Source organism: Nerophis lumbriciformis, linkage group LG33 (assembly GCF_033978685.3).
Source record: "Nerophis lumbriciformis linkage group LG33, RoL_Nlum_v2.1, whole genome shotgun sequence".
NCBI classification, from domain to species: Eukaryota; Metazoa; Chordata; class Actinopteri; order Syngnathiformes; family Syngnathidae; genus Nerophis; species Nerophis lumbriciformis.
The window spans coordinates 15,912,501-15,930,661 of record NC_084580.2 but is presented as its reverse complement, the minus strand read 5'-3'; the positions used below and the strand labels follow the sequence as shown (position 1 = coordinate 15,930,661).

The 18,161-nt window shown below is 39.1% G+C and overlaps 1 protein-coding gene across 2 annotated transcripts in view; it reads left to right on the top strand.

The window, feature by feature from the left end:
• The window catches only part of ccser1 (coiled-coil serine-rich protein 1), a 397,790-nt gene extending 386,946 nt beyond the window's left edge, over nucleotides 1-10,844 (top strand). For both annotated transcript variants that reach the window (XM_061929002.1, XM_061929001.1), the window contains exon 11: nucleotides 9,428-10,844. In XM_061929002.1, the coding sequence (XP_061784986.1) occupies nucleotides 9,428-9,958 (531 nt within the window). In that variant the 3' untranslated portion in view covers nucleotides 9,959-10,844. The remainder of the gene's footprint in view (nucleotides 1-9,427) is intronic.
• Nucleotides 10,845-18,161: the final 7,317 nt, after the last annotated feature.

Genomic DNA, 18,161 nt, shown 5'->3' with positions numbered 1-18,161 from the left:
TGAAGCCACGCTGTTGTAACATGTGGCTTGGCATTGTTTTGCTGAAATAAGCAGGGGCGTCCATGATAAGGTTGCTTGGATGTCAACATATGTTGTTCCAAAACCTGTATGTACCTTTCAGCATTAATGGTGCCTTCACAGATGTGTAAGTTACCCATGTCTTGGGCACTAATACACCCCCATACCATCACAGATGCTGGCTTTTGAACTTTGCACCTTTAACAATCCGGATGGTTCTTTTCCTCTTTGGTTCGGAGGACACGACGTCCACAGTTTCCAAAAACAATTTCAAATGTGAACTCGTCAGACCACGGAACACTTTTATACTTTGCATCAGTCCATTTAGATGAGTTCAGGCCCAGCGAAGCCGGCGGCGTTTCTGGGTGTTGTTGATAAGCGGTTTTCGCTTTGCATAGTAGAGTTTTAACGTGCACTTACAGATGTAGCGACCAACTGTAGTTACTGACAGTGGGTTTCTGAAGTGTTCCTGAGCCCATGTGGTGATATCCTTTACACACTGATGTCGTTTGTTGATGCAGTACCGCCCGAGGGATCCAAGGTCACAGGCATTCAATGCTACGTGCAGTGATTTCTCCAGATTCTCTGGAACCTTTGATGATATTATAGACCGTAGAAGGTGGAATCCCTAAATTCCTTGCAATAGCTGGTTGAGAAATGGTGTTCTTAAACTGTTCGACAATTTGCTCACGCATTTGTTCTCAAAGTGGTGACCCTCGCCCCATCCTTGTTTGTGAATGACTGAGCATTTCATGGAAGCTGCTTTTATACCCAATCATGGCACCCACCTGTTCCCAATTAGCTTGTTCACCTGTGGGATGTTCCAAATAAGTGTTTGATGAGCATTCCTCAACTTCTCAGTCTTTTTTTTGCCACTTTTGACACATGTTACAGGCATCAAATTCCAAATGAGCTAATATTTGCAAAAAATAACAAACAAATGCAACAGATGCAACAAAATCTCCAGGATAAGTCCACACTGCAAAAACTGAAATCTAAGTAAGATTAAATATCTCAAATAAGGGTGATATTTGCTTATTTTCTGTCTGATAAGATAATTCTTCTCACTAAGCAGATTTTATGTTAGAGTGTTTTACTTGTTTTAAAGGTTTTGGTCCTAAATGATCTCAGTAAGATATTACAGCTTGTTGCTGAGATTTCATGACCTATATTGAGTAAAACATGCTTGACTGTTGCAAAGCTGTGTCATCAACACTCACAAGTATAAAACTACTTTTTTAAAGTAATAATTTCTTATTTAAAGCATGAACAAAAAAATCATAATGCCGAGCACATATCATTATGTCAAGATAATGGCACTAGCATTTACTTCATTTAAGAATATTTTTCAAAATATTGAGCAAATATGTTTTCTACCAAGAAAAGTGCACTTGTTATTAGTGAGAATATACTTATTTTAAGGTATTTTTAGGTTCATTGAAGTTAATTTTACATGTTTTGGAAAGTCTTGACAAGCCGAATTTTCTTGTTCTATTGGCAGATAATTTTGCTTAGTTCAAATAAAATACCCCTCATTTTTGTATTTTTTTTTTTTCTTGTTTATGAACACTGACTTTTTGCAGTGCAGGATCTCTAGAAATGACCTGAAAATGACTGCTTCAAAACTTCACCTGCGTCTTTTCAAGTCTGGGGTTGTTTTTTTTGTTTTTTTTTGACTTTTTTGTTGACTTTACCCATGATAGACATGCTTATTGAATTCCATGTTGCTAATAAAAGCTGCACTGCAAAAAGTCAGTGTTCAAAAACAAGAAAAAAAAAAAAACAAAAAAAAACAAATAGGGGTATTTTATTTGAACTAAGCAAAATTGTCTGCCAATAGAACAAGAACATTTGGCTTGTCAAGACTTTCCAAAACAAGTAAAATTAGCTAACCTCAATGAACCCCAAAATACTTTAAAATAAGTATATTCTCACTAATAACAACTGCACTTTTCTTGGTAGAAAACATATTTGCTCAATATTTTGAAAAATATTCTTAAATGAAGTAATACAAAAATGAGGGGTATTTTATTTGAACTAAGCAAAATTATCTGCCAATAGAACAAGAAAATTTGGCTTGTCAAGACTTTCCAAAACAAGTAAAATTAGCTAACCTCAATGAACCCAAAAATACCTTAAAATAAGTATATTCTCACTAATAACAAGTGCACTTTTCTTGGTAGAAAAAAACGAGACCTTTTTGCTCAATATGTTGAAAAATATTCTTAAATTAAGTAAATGCTAGTGCCATTATCTTGACATAATGACATCATGATTTTTTTTTCATGCTTGAAGTAAGAAATTATTACTTTCATAAAGTAGTTTTATACTTGTGAGTGTTGATGACACAGCTTTGCAACAGTTGATATTCTAGTTTCAAGCATGTTTTACTCAATATAGGTCATCAAATCTCAGCTACAAGCTGTAATATCTTACTGAGATCATTTAGGACCAAAACCCTTAAAACAAGTAAAACACTCTGCTTAGTGAGAAGAATTATATTATCAGACAGAAAATAAACAAATATCACCCTTATTTGAGATATTTCATCTTACTTAGATTTCAGTTTTTGCATTGTGGCCTCAGGGACTGAATTAAATTGGGAAGAAAAAAAAAAGGTAATTTGGAAAGGTGCACCTGCAACATGTTTTGACCTTGGAACTTATCCCAAATGCTTGCTCAAAAAAACTTGATTGCAAACACCAAAAGTTGGTTCTATGAGTCAGGGTGTTTGATTTATCTAAAATAGATTGTGTCTTCTTATTGGATAAACATATTTAAGGATTAACAACTCAAACAAAGGTGAACATATGGTATTTGATTTAATGATCTTTACTGTGCAAGTAGCAAATTAAAAAGACAGCACGCCACCGCATACTAATATTAAAGCCCTTATTTCCATTTGTCCTTTACAAAGTGCCATGCAAAAGGTCACTTCACAAAAAAAAAACGGTAGACCACTGGTAGCGCGCGTCACACAGCAACCGACTTCATTTGGCGGCCGCTGTGGAACGTGCCGTGTCACGAAGTGGTCACGTGACACGAGCTGAGAGGTGCTGGACCGAGGGGCCGGCGTTATGAAATGTGCGTGGGTGTCGACACAAGTTGAACCAGAGGCGGTGTGCGTGCGGCGGGAAAGAGCGCACCCTGTTACCGGTAGTCTGCGGACTTTATTGAAGTAGCTGCAAAGCTTGGATAGCGGAGGAATGATTATTGTGCATAACTAATGTGTGCCGGCGCTCCGGGGAGTGTGGTTGTTTGACTTGTGTTGGGGGAAAATAAATATTTAAGTGGCCTTTATGCTGTTTGCTCTTTTTGCACAAGCAGGGTGGCTTCAAATTGTGGCTCAGACTGCTACAGACATGCAAGCATATGTATAATTAAATTTAAGTTAAAGTACCACTGATAGTCACACACACACACTAGGTGTGGTGAAATTACCCTCTGCATTTGACCCATACCTTTGTTCACCCCCCTGGGAGGTGAGGGGAGCAGTGAGCAGCAGCGGTGGCCGCGCCCGGGAATCATTTTTGGTGATTTAACCCCCAATTCCAACCCTTGATGCTGAGTGCCAAGCAGGGACGAAATGGGTCACATTTTTATAGTCTTTGGTATAACTCGGCCGGGGTTTGAACACGTGGGGGTGTCAAACTTATTTTAGATGGGGGGCCACATGGAGAAAAATCTACTCCCACGTGGGCCGGACTGGTAAAATCAAAGCACGATAACTTAAAAATAAAGACAACTTCAGATTGTTTTCTTTGTTTAAAAATAGAACGAGCACATTCTGAAAATGTACAAATCATAATATTGTTGTTGTTTTTTTACACTTACATGTTGCGGTTAAAGGGGAACATCATCACAATTTCAGAATGGTTAAAACCATTAAAAATCAGTTCCCAGTGGCTTATTATATTTTTCGGAGTTTTTTTCAAAATTTTACCCATCACGCAATATCCCTAAAAAAAGCTTCAAAGTGCCTGATTTTAACCACCCGTCCATTTTCCTGTGACGTCACATAGTGAAGCCAACACAAACAAACATGGCGGAAAGAACAGCAAGCTATAGCGACATTAGCTCGGATTCAGACTCGGATTTCAGCGGCTTAAGCGATTCAACAGATTACGCATGTATTGAAACGGATGGTTGTAGTGTGGAGGCAGGTAGCGAAGAAGAAACTGAAGCTATTGAGCCATATCGGTTTGAACCGTATGCAAGCGAAACGGACGAAAATGACACGACAGCCAGCGACATGAGAGAAAGCGAGGACGAATTCGACGATCGCCTTCTAACCAACGATTGGTATGTGTTTGTTTGGCATTAAAGGAAACTAACAACTATGAACTAGGTTTACAGCATATGAAATACATTTGGCAACAACATGCAGTTTGAGAGTGCAGACAGCCCAATTTTCATCAATTAATATATTCTGTAGACATACCCTCATCCGCGCTCTTTTCCTGAAAGCTGATCTGTCCAGTTTTGGAGTTGATGTCAGCAGGCCAGGGAAGCTAGGGTCGATAGGGGGTTTAGCTCGCTCGTCTGCGGGAACAAACTGCCGCCATTGCTTGCCGTGCTACCGATATCCTTTGTCCCTGAATTGCTCACACACTCCGGCAGATTCAATGGGGGTCTGGCGGCAGATTTATTTGACTTTATCGTTGGAAATGCATCTGCTTTGAGTGTCGCAGGATATCCACACATTCTTGCCATCTCTGTCGTAGCATAGCTTTCGTCGGTAAAGTGTGCGGAACAAACGTCCAATTTCTTGCCACTTTCGCATCTTTGGGCCACTGGTGCAACTTGAATCCGTCCCTGTTCGTGTTGTTACACCCTCCGACAACACACCGACAAGGCATGATGTCTCCAAGGTACGGAAAACAGTCGAAAAAACGGAAAATAACAGAGCTGATTTGACTCGGTGTTTGAGAAAATGGCGGATTGCTTCCCGATGTGACGTCACGTTGTGACGTCATCGCTCCGAGAGCGAATATTAGAAAGGCGTTTAATTCGCCAAAATTCACCCATTTAGAGTTCGGAAATCGGTTAAAAAAATATATGGTCTTTTTTCTGCAACATCAAGGTATATATTGACGCTTACATAGGTCTGGTGATAATGTTCCCCTTTAATAGTATTCTATCTTTATTTGTCGTTATTTATATTTTCTGAATAAATAATGTGATAATGTTCATCGGTCAACTCATTGGTGTTCATTTTCAATCCATCAAGATAAAATAATAATATCAAAATCAAATTACAGCATGTTATTTATGTAGTTTGATCATTTTCCTCGACTGGTGCACTAACATCATGTGGTTTATTTGATTTGACATATATAGCATCATCTACATAGATACAAAGAATTGCTATTGCGACATCTAGTGGACACATTTAGAACAGCCCTGTCCTTCACACTCACTTTCTTCCTTCCCATGCTTGGAAAACAAAGTTATGAGCAAATGCTAGCGAGTAAGACTAGATTTTTGGTCGCGTCTTGCGGGTTGACTTTGACATTTGACATTGGATGTTTGTGTCTCAATGTTGTGTGTAACAATTAGCTGAGAGGCAGCTCTTATCTCAACCCGAAAAAGAGAACCGAATAGAGACGTTGTTGCGTGTGTAGCAGAGGTGGGTAGTAACGCGCTACATTTACTCCGTTACATCTACTTGAGTAACTTTTGGGATAAATTGTACTTCTAAGACTAGTTTTAATGCAACATACTTTTACTTTTACTTGAGTATATTTATAGAGAAGAAACGCTACTTTTACTCCGCTACTTTTATCTACATTCAGCTCGCTACTCGCTACTAATTTTTATCGATCTGTTAATGCACGCTTTGTTTGTTTTGGTCTGTCATAGTGCCTGCGTTTCAACAAATACAGTCACTGGTGACGTTCACTCCGTTCCACCAATCAGATGCAGTCACTGGTGACGTTGGACCAATCAAACAGAGCCAGGCGGTCACATGACCTGACTTAAACAAGTTGAAAAACTTATTGGGGTGTTACCATTTAGTGGTCAATTGTACGGAATATATACTGTACTGTGCAATCTACTAATAAAAGTTTCAATCAATCAATCAAAAGTGTGAAGGAAAAAAGACCCTTTTTATTTCAACCGTACATCCCGTCAAAAGCCTAAAAACTGACCGCACATGAGGACGTTCCTGTCTTCACAATAAAAGTGCCGCTCCATCGCGCCTGCGCTTTCAAAACAAGAGTCTCCGAAAGCCAGCGCAAACAAGCTAGCCAGCTACGGAGTTTGCCGCCAATGTATTTCTTGTAAAGTGTATAAAAACGAATATGGAAGCTGGACAAATAAGGTGCCAAAAATCAACCACTTTCATGTGGTATTAGACAGAAAGGAGGAACTTTTTTTCTCCTCCATTTGAAAACGTGGACGTTTGTCAGCACTACTGTCTGATTACAATCAATGCAAGTCATCAGAATCAGGTAATACACCAACTTATATTCTTGTCTTCATGAAAGAAAGGAATCTATATGTGTTAAACATGCATGTATATTCATTAAAACACCTTTAACATGTAAACAAAAACGGCAAAATAAATAAATATAAATTATATACTGTATATATATATGTGTGTATATATATATATATATATAAATATATATGTATATATATAAATGTGTGTATATATATATATATATATATATATATATGTGTGTGTATGTATATATATATATATATATATATATATATATATATATATATATATATGTGTGTGTGTGTGTGTGTGTGTGTGTGTGTATGTATATATATATATATATATATATATATATATATATATATATATATATATATATATATGATATGTGTGTGTATGTTACTCATCAGTTACTCAGTACTTGAGTAGTTTTTTCACAACATACTTTTTACTTTTACTCAAGTAAATATTTGGGTGACTACTCCTTACTTTTACTTGAGTAATAAATCTTTAAAGTAACAGTACTCTTACTTGAGTACAATTTCTGGCTACTCTACCCACCTCCGGTGTGTAGTGATGACAGTAAAGGAGACTTAGAGTTTGTACAAACCTGCAGACAAAAAGGGATGCTAATCTATCATAACGTGTCACATGATCCCCAGCACGATGCCAGCATGTCACGTTAGGCTCCTTCATTGTATTTGGTGTATCTTAGCAACCGTGAGCTTTTGTCTTGTCAGTCTAAATGGCTATCCGCTAGCACGAGGATTTGTCATTTTGCCGGCGAAAGCCGCCGTCGATTTATTTCCCCTCAGAGAACACGGGCGTGTGGCGTGGCGTCGGTTGAGTGTGCGAGGGAGTGCGACAGTGAGGAGTTTCACAAGGGAGGGGAGGAGGGGGGGGGGGGGTGCAGTGGAGTGTGAAAGAGAACAGGTGGCTTGTGTGCCATCCAGCTTCTTTATTTGCCATACTTCTCCTCGCCGCCGCCGCCGCCGCAGCGTCCGGGGAGCCAGTTAGACGGCGGCGCTCTGCGACTTCGTGCAAAAACCTCACGGTCCATTTGTGTGCGTGTCGCCCGGTCCTGTCTCGCTGCACAACACTCTGTGTGCGGGGTTCTTTTAGTGAGCAGGGTTCCGCTTGGTTTGGAAACAATTAGAACAAGCTGCAGGAGCCTAGAGATGCTCGTTCTCCAAATGTCAGCCAATTAACAAACGACGGCGAACACGCAACCCCCCCTCCCTCTGATTGTTTCTGCAACTGGCTCGTCCCACCCGCTTGGAGACACCTGAACGCATCACACTGCAAAAACTGCAATCTAAGTATGATTAAATATCTCAAATAAGACTGATATTTGCTTATTTTCTGTCTGATAAGATAATTCTTCTCACTAAGCAGATTTTATGTTAGAGTGTTTTACTTGTTTTAAGTGTTTTGGTCCTAAATGATCTCAGTAAGATATTACAGCTTGTTGCTGAGATTGTATGCCCTATATTGAGTAAAACATGCTTGAAACTAGAATATCAACTGTTGCAAAGCTGTGTCATCAACACTCACAAGTATGAAACTAGTTTTTTTAAAGTAATAATTTCTTTTTTCAAGCATGAAAAAAAAAATAATCATATTTTGACTAAATTGTGTCTCATAATTAAAACAGATGACAGCCAAATGAACTTTGCTGTTTTCAATGAAACAATAGAACATACGTACTCGTATAGTAGTACCAGTTGTTATTAGTAGGAATATACTTATTTTAAGGTATTTTTGGGTACATTGAGGTTAACTAATTTTACTTGTTTTGGAAAGTCTTGACAAGCCAGTTCATATTCAAACATTTAACATGTGACATTTCAAAATATTTTGATCAGAAATTCATTCAGGTAAATTCTTCAGAATTACAATTAAAAAAAATTTGGCTGGGGGCCGGGCTGTATGTGTATATATATAAATATATATATATATATATATATATATATATATATATATATATATATATATATATATATATATATATATATATATATATATACATATATTTTTTTTTAATTTTGTTTTTTTAATTTATTTATATATATATATATATATATATATATATATATATATATATATATATATATATATATACATATATAAAAATAAATAAATTAAAAAACAAAATAAAATTAAAAAAAAAAAAATATATATATATATATATATATATATATATATATATATATATATATATATATATATATATATATATATATATTCCTTGCGCGCTAATTGACTGAAAGAGCACGCACTTGACGTGATGATGTCATGTTATCGATGGAAAAATGCATTTTTAGACAATATGATTTGCCTGAGCGGCTAGGAGACCCCGAGAGTAACAAGCGGTTGCCTTGTTGCCTTTACATTAAGAACAATACATGAGTTTTTAGTATACGTTTTCTGGTTTCAAGAAATGTAATGCCGAGCGCATATCATTATGTCAAGATAATGGCACTAACATTTACTTAATTTAAGAATATTTTTCAACATATTGAGCAAAAAGGTCTCTTTTTTTTTTTTTTTCCAGGAAAAGTGCACTTGTTATTAGTGAGAATATACTTATTTTAAGGTATTTTTGGGTTCATTGAGGTTAGCTAATTTTACTTGTTTTGGAAAGTCTTGACAAGCCAAATGTTCTTGTTCTATTGGCAGATAATTTTGCTTAGTTCAAATAAAATACCCCTCATTTCTGTAAAATTGTTTTCTTGTTTTTGAACACCGACTTTTTGCAGTGTGCTATGGGACTTGAGGTTAGCTAATTTTACTTGTTTTGGAAAGTCTTGACAAGCCAAATTTTCTTGTTCTAATTTTGCTTAGTTCGAGTAAAATACCCCTAATTTTTGTATTTTTTTTTTGTTTTGTTTTTGAAAACTGACTTTTTGCAGTGTTCACACATTTGTAACCTTTTCCCTTGTCTTGTGTCCTCTCTGTCAGACCAACAACCATGCAGGCCGGTGGTCCGGACCAGGCAGCAGCAGCAGCAGCAGCAGCCTGGCACAAAAGGAGCGAAGGGTGGCACGGGCCGGGGCGCCGCCGCTGCCCCCCCAGCCACCCGCAGGGGACCTCACTAGCGCGCACCCTCCTCGCTACGCGCACAGTGAGCCTCCCGCCTCTGTCAGGGACGAGACGCCCCCGGCCCTTCCACGGGTAAATCCGTGGCCCGCAGTTCCATCCTTCACCTCCAGGGTGTCCTCCTCGTCCGAGTCCCTCACCCCGGGAGGCGGCGCGGGGGCGCGCAGGGGCGAGCATCACCCGCCCAGCCACATCCCCCGTGCGTTCGGCAGCCGGTCCTCCTCCTCCTCCTCCTCCGCCTCCTCCTCGTCATCCTCTTCCCCGTTCACGGGGCGTTTAGGGCAGCCGCCCCGAGGCCCGCTGTCCCTGCACAGCTACTTCCGCAAAAACGTCTTCCTCCAGCACTCCCTGCACACCGCCGAGCTGCAGGCGCTCACCCAGAGAGACACTTGAGGCCCGGCCCCCGTCGTCACAACACTCACCAGCCGCCACGCTGCTCTTTTTCGGCGCCCTCGTATCTTTTGACATTTCCCTCGCATGCAAACGGCGAGCGTATGAAGAGCGCACTCATCCGCCACACCGCCATTTTAGACCGTCCTCACGCCCACAGGAGTGCACACAACAAATACTCTCATTGCCGGGTGTTTTGAATTGATTTGTTTCTCTGACCGTTTGCTGCTGGGAGCCACTGACTGCTGATTTGTGCTTTGCAGGAAGATTGTCACGTTGCCAAAACTCCTCATTCATCCCTGCTCACCCTCCCTCCATCGAGACCGCCCTCCATCCTGTATGCTTAAAAAACACTTTTAAGGACACAGGTGAGCGCTGAATATCTGGGCCATTCCACCGAATACTTTTTAATCATTCTCCAAATAAAAAATAAATACACACTGCAAAAAGTCAGTGTTTAAAAACAAGAAACAAAAATAGAAAAATGAGGGGTATTTTATTTGAACTAAGCAAAATTATCTGCCAATAGAACAAGAAAATTTGGTAAGTAAAATCAGCTAACCTCAATGAACCCAAAAATACCTTAAAATAAGTATATTCTCACTAATAACAACTGGTACTACTATATGAGTACGCATTTTCTATTGTTTCATTGAAAATAAGTTATCTGTTTTAATATGAGACAAGTCATGATTTTTTTTTTCATACTTGAAATAAGAAATTATTACTTTAAAAAAGCAGTTTTATACTTGTGAGTGTTGATGACACAGCTTTGCAACAGTTGATATTCTAGTTTCAAGCATGTTTTACTCAATATAGGTCATCAAATCTCAGCAACAAGCTGTAATATCTTACTGAGATCATTTAGGACCAAAACCCTTAAAACAAGTCAAACACTCTAACATAAAATCTGCTTAGTGAGAAGAATTATCTTATCAGACAGAAAATAAATAACCAACTGAGAACGTGCCTGGTATGTTAACGTAACATATTATGGTAAGAGTCATTCAAATAATTATAACATATAGAACATGCTATACGTTTACCAAACAATCTGTCACTCCTAATCGCTAAATCCCATGAAATCTTATACGTCTAGTCCAGGGATCGGCAACCCAAAATGTTGAAAGAGCCATATTGGACCAAAAATACAAAAACAAATCTGTCTGGAGCCGCAAAAAAATAAAAGCCATATTACATACAGATAGTGTGTCATGAGATATAAATTGAATTAAGAGGACTTAAAGGAAACTAAATGAGCTCAAATATAGCTACAAATGAGGCATAATGATGCAATATGTACATATAGCTAGCCTAAATAGCATCTTAGCATCGATTAGCTTGCAGTCATGCAGTGACCAAATATGTCTGATTAGCACTCCACACAAGTCAATAACATCAACAAAACTCACCTTTGTGGATTCATGCACAACGTTAAAAGTTTGGTGGACAAAATGAGACAGAAAAAGAAGTGGCATAAAACACGTCCTAGAAAGTCGGAGAAAGTTATACATGTAAACAAACTGCGGTGAGTTCAAGAACCGCCAAAATTAGTAGGACAAAAGGGCGCTCGCCAAATACTCGAATTAGTGAAGCTGACAGTGTGCTTTATAACAATTAGGGAGATTTGTGTCATGTTTGTCCTCCTACAGAAACCATATTAAAACAACACAAAAAATATTTTCCCTTCAACTTTTTCCATTTTTCATACATTTTTGAAAAAGCTCCAGAGAGCCACTAGGGCGGCGCTAAAGAGCCGCATACGGCTCAAGAGCCGCGGGTTGCCGACCCCTGGTCTAGTCTCTTACGTGAATGAGCTAAATGATATTTGATATTTTACAGTAATGTGTTAATAATTTCACACATAAGTCGCTCCTGAGTATAAGTCGCACCCCCGGTCAAACTATGAAAAAAAACTGCGACTTATAGTCCGAAAAATAGGGTATTTGGAAAAAAAACTATTCCTTCAGCGAGCATGAAAACATCGGTTTTGATTTGAGCGCATTTGTTTTGTACCTTAAGATTCAAAGGTTAAATTATTTTTGTGTGATAATTAGGAACGTTACTTTACGTATACAATGCGGTGGAACTTCTACAGTCGCTTTTAGAACATGCATTTAAAAACTGGCACATAAGATGAATCCTGCACATGATTTGTACATGTCATGTTTTTTAAACTTAATTTCAAAGAAGGAGTACATCAGGCAAGATTTTCCTCTGAGCATGTTAGTTTGGCTTTTTTTGGGCAGCACTTATCGTATTTTCGGGACTATACAGCGCTATAAGCCGCGCCCACCTCATTTTAGAAGAAAAAAATATTTTTTCATTAAATAGCCGCACCGGACTAAAATCCACAGATATATACGAAATGAGTTATTTACACAGAAGGATAGGATAGAATAGGTCTTTATTATCATTGCAACAAGTACAACAAAACTATGTTTTCAGCATAAACCCGTTCAAGATTAGACAAACAAACAGTGTACAGGGTTACAGAACAGGAACGCTGATGGATCGCCAAGAGGCGCCCCGTAAAAGGTGGGAAAAAGGTCAAACGCTGGGGAAGAAGATGAGTAAAAAAATACAATCTAGACTAGGCTCCTAAGGTGGCCTTGTCTGGAGTGGGAAAAAAACTCCATGCCATGCACACATAAACATGTTACATTTAATCACGATAACTCGCAACAGAGGGGGGGAGTTGGGACCCTGGAGGTCGACTGCTGCTATGAAGCGCTGCCAGCCGTCCATCACCCCGAAGGGGAATCAAACGGTGGTGAAGGCATGGGGGGCGGGGGGGTGTATATGCCCATTGTCTTGGGTGTGTTGATGTAGTGTCCATAGGCCTGGGGCCGTTCTGCATCCAAGCAAAAGTTCTACTCCAGGTGTCGTTGAGGAGGGAGGGAGGTCAAAAACGTCCATCACTGAGGTGTCCTCGGGGATGTTTTCAGAACAGCCTGCTCCTGTTGTTGCAGCGTCAAGGCCATTCGAGGGTGTCAAATCGTAGGTTAGGATTTTTGTTTTTCCGCGAGCAGACACTACAATGGCTTGTCTGTTCTATTCGTCCATGCTGGCCCTCATATCCAATTTTCCCCCTTTCAACCAGCTTTTCCATGATGTGATCCATCTTGCGATTCAGTTCAGAAATCGCCCCAGACTGTGATCCCACAGCCCGGCCCAATCCTTCCATTGCGACGAACAGCCTTTGGGCTCCTTGAGTGGCTGCCAACGTCTTAGAAATATTGTGTAAATGTTTATTTACATACCTTAATTGTCCCCAAACGTTGTCTGTAACACGGCAGTAAAACAGCTGATCAAACAAAACAGAAGTCATTGTCATGGACCCAATAGTTGCGGAAGCTCGCTCTCCAATCAGCTAAACAGACTCAATAACTCCACGGTGATGTTTTGGTAAATTTATTGAGGAATTTGTGAAACTGAAACAATACAAAAAGAATGCCGCTGTAAGTAAATAATACTAACACAGGCACTTGAAAACGTGTTCGCATACTAGCTAATGTTAACAACGCTAACTTGATTACTTTACTAAAGCGCGCTTAAAATATGCATGAAAACACTCTACAGACATCATTTATGTGACGGTTTAGTACAGGGTTCCCCAAAATTTTTGACTCGGGGGCCGCATTGGGTTAAAACAATATGGCCGGGGGCCGGGCTGTATATATACAGTAATATATATATATATATATATATATATATATATATATATATATATATATATATATAAATATATATAAATAAATATATATATATATATATATATATATATAAATATATATATATATATATATATATATATATATATATATATATATATATATATATATATATAAATATATATAAATAAATATATATATATATATATATATATATATATATAAATATATATATATATATATATATATATATATATATATATATATATATATATATATATATATATATATATATATGGCCTTGTGGTTAGAGTGTCCGCCCTGAGATTGGTAGGTCGTGAGTTCAAACCCCGGCCGAGTCATACCAAAGACTATAAAAATGGGCCCCATTACCTCCCTGCTTGGCACTCAGCATCAAGGGTTGGAATTGGGGGTTAAATCACCAAAAATGATTCCCGGGCGCGGCCACCGCTGCTGCTCACTGCTCCCCTCACCTCCCAGCGGGTGATCAAGGGTGATGGGTCAAATGCAGAGAATAATTTTGCCACACCTAGTGTGTGTGTGACAATCATTGGTACTTTAACTTTAACTTTATTTATATATATTCATCCATCCATTTTCTACCGCTTGTCCCTTTTGTTGGAGCCTATCTCTATATTCCTCGCGCAGTAATTTACTGAAAGAACGCGCACTTTGCCGATGATGTCACGTTGTTGACGGGAAAATGCATTTTTAGACAATATAATTTGCCTGAGCGGGTAGGAGACACCAAGAGTAACAAGTGGTAGAAAATGGATTATGAAGGACAGATTTAAGAAAATAATAATACAAATTTAAGAAAAAAAAAAAAAAGAAAAAAAATATATATATATATATTTATTTATATATGTATATATATTTTTATTTTTATTTTTTTATCTTTTATTTATTTATTTTTTTTACCTGGGACTTCCCGCGGGCCGGATTTTGGACGCTGGCGGGCCGTAATTCAGGGACCCCTGGTTTAGTAGGTGTGAAATATTTTAGTGATATAACTTACAAAGTTGCTTGGAGGGATGAATTGCAGTAAAAAACACAACGGACGACTAGAAGACGGAACGGCACTTGTATGTCCGGTTAAAGGCACTAAACAGAAAGAAATGCATGAATTAACCGCACCGTTTTATTAGCCACAGGGTTCAAATTATAGGAAAAAAATAGCGGCTTATAGTCCAGAAAATACGGTATGCTTGAGAAACAAAATGGGTTGTATCGTTTACATGCAGTGTGCTTAAATTTTATTTTATTTTTTTATTTTTTTGTACTTAAAAGATGCATTATGGAATGAATTGTGTTCAAACTTAGAGGTTCCTCTGTGCTTAAAAAAATACGTGTTGAGCTAAATAATTTAGACGAGCTAATTGTCACTTTAAATTTAGAGTACTGTGTTTTTAATGCTGCTGGGTGCCACAGGCCCCTCCCACTTAGCCCCGCCCACATGCCGTTGGTACCAGAAGTGCTGCAGTGAGTCTTCTTGCGAGTTTGTATGCTTCTCTCCCTCTCTTCATTTTCTCCCCTTGTCCTTTTGTTGCCTCTTCGGTGTGCGTCTATCTTTCACCTCCGGCTTGTTTTGTCTCCGCTGCAGACGTTCAATAGTCCCACGTCCCGGGCACTCGTTTTGCACCCGCTGAAAAGCAATTAACTACCCGAGAGAAAGACCAAACATCATTCCCACCCCAGGTGTGTCTGCTCTGACGTCCATTGACCTCCTCAGCTTTGCGCTAATGACATCAATCCCACCCTTTCTCCCGCATTACCATTCCGTCTCATTAAACGAGTCCTACAAAAGGCTGGGGAATATTTTGGTTACTGCCTTATTTACGTTTACCTCCATTGAGTATACATGAAGGGAAGGACACGGTGCATTCGGAAAGTATTCACAGCGCTTCACTTTTTCTTTTTCTTTTGTTGTCCCCAAAATTCTGCACACAATACCCCATAATGACGATGTGGAAAGAGTTTTTATTTAATTTTGCAAATTACAAAAAAAAAAAATCACTGCCCAAAGATACACTATATTGCCAAAAGTATTTGGCCACCTGCCTTCACTCACATATGAACTTGAAGTGCCATCCCATTCCCTAACCCATAGGGTTCAATATGATGCCGGTCCACCTTTTGCAGCTATTACAGCTCCAACTCTTCTGGGAAGGCTGTCCACAAGGTTGCGGAGTGAGTTTATAGGAAATTCCCACCATTCTACCTTGGTCGAGAAGGCCTGGCTCTCAGTCTCTGTTTTAATTCATCCCAAAGGTGTTCTATCGGGGTTCAGGTCAGGACTCTGTGCAGGCCAGTCAAGTTCATCCACACCAGACTCTGTCATCCATATCTTTATGGACCTTGCTTTGTGCACTCATGTTGGAAGAGGAAGGGGCCCCGCTCCAAACTGTTCCCACAAGGTTGGGAGCATGGAATTGTCCAAAATGTTTTGGTATCCTTTCACTAAAGCCCAACTCCTGAAAAACAACCCCACAACATAATTCCTCTTCCACCAAATTTCACACTCTGCACAATGCAGTCCGAAATGTACCGTTCTACCAAACCCAGACTCGTCCATCAGATTGCCAGATGGAAAAGCGTGATTCATCAGTCCAGAGAAGGCGTCTCCACTGCTCAAGAGTCCAGTGGCGACGTGCTTTACACCACTGCATCCCACGCTTTGCATTGCACTTGGTGATGTATGGCTTAGATCCAGCTGCTCGGCCATGGAAACCCATTCCATGAAGCTCTCTGCGTACTGTATGTGGGTTAATTAGAAGGTCACATGAAGTTTGGAGCATAACTCTACAGACATCATTTATGTGACGGTTTAGTACAGGGGTCCCCAAATTTTTTGACTCGGGGGCCGCATTGGGTTAAAACAATATGGCCGGGGGCCGGGCTGTATATATATATATATATATATATATATATATATATATATATATATATATATGGCCTTGTGGTTAGAGTGTCCGCCCTGAGATTGGTAGGTCGTGAGTTCAAACACCGCCCGAGTCATACCAAAGACTATAAAAATGGGCCCCATTTCCTCCCTGCTTGGCACTCAGCATCAAGGGTTGGAATTGGGGGTTAAATCACCAAAAATGATTCCCGGGCGCGGCCACTGCTGCTGCTCACTGCTCCCCTCACCTCCCAGGGATTGATCAAGGGTGATGGGTCAAATGCAGAGAATAATTTCGCCACACTTAGTGTGTGTGTGTGACAATCATTGGTACTTTAACTTTAACTTTATATATATATTCATCCATCCATTTTCTACCGCTTGTCCCTTTTGTTGGAGCCTATCTCTATATTCGTCGCGCAGTAATTTACTGAAAGAACGCGCACTTTGCCGATGATGTCACGTTGACGGGAAAATGCATTTTTAGACAATATAATTTGCCTGAGCGGGTAGGAGACACCAAGAGTAACAAGTGGTAAAAAATGGATTAGAAAGGACAGATTTATGAAAATAATAATACAAATTAAAAAAAACAAAAACTTTTTTTTTTAAATATATATATATATATATATATATATATATATATATATATATATATATATATATATATATTTGTAATTTTTTTTTTTACCTGGGATTTCCCGCGGGCCGGATTTTGGACGCTGGCGGGCCGTAATTTGGGGACCCCTGGTTTAGTAGGTGTGAAATATTTTAGTGATAGTGGTTAATTGGAAGGTCACATGAAGTTTGGAGCTCTGCAGAAATTCGGCGACCTCTTTGCACTATGCGCTTCAGCCTCCGCGGACCCCTCTCTGTCAGTTTACGTGGCCTACCACTTGGTGGCTGAGTTGCTGTTGTTCCCAAACTCTTCCATTTTCTTATAATAACACAGGTGGCATCCTATGACTGGAAATCACTGTGCTCCTGAGAGCGGCCCATTCTTTCACAAATGTTTGTAGAAACAGTCTCCATGCCTAAGTGCTTGATTTTATACACCTGTGGCCGGGCCAAGTGATTAGGACACCTGATTCTGATCATTTGGACGGGTGGCCGAATACTTTTGGCAATATAGTGTAGGTGTGCCAAGCTTGTGGCATCCTATTCAAAAAGACTTTAGGCTCTAATGTATTGAGCAAATGCTGTAAATACTATTTCTAATAAATTAGCCAATTAAATATTAAAAACAAGCTTTTCACACTGTCATCATGGGGTATTGTCTGTAGAATTTTGAGGACAAAATGAATTTATTCCATTTTGGAATAAGGCCGTAACATAATACTTTCCGGACGCACTGTTTGTAATGAATCGAAACTTTAATATATAGTTTTTTGCTTTTTGATTGCACATTTTGTGTTTGTTTTGCTCCTGTGTTGACATGTACATAAATGAACCTTCAGGATAAGCTGGCGAGATGAAGAAGAAGTAATAATAATAACAATGATAGTAATAAGTTGTATTTAGTGGCACCTATGAAGGCCAGTTGATTGTTTTGCACTTTGAAACTGAAACAATCAAAGCGTAATGACGCTGCTTCTGGATGGGAGCCTTT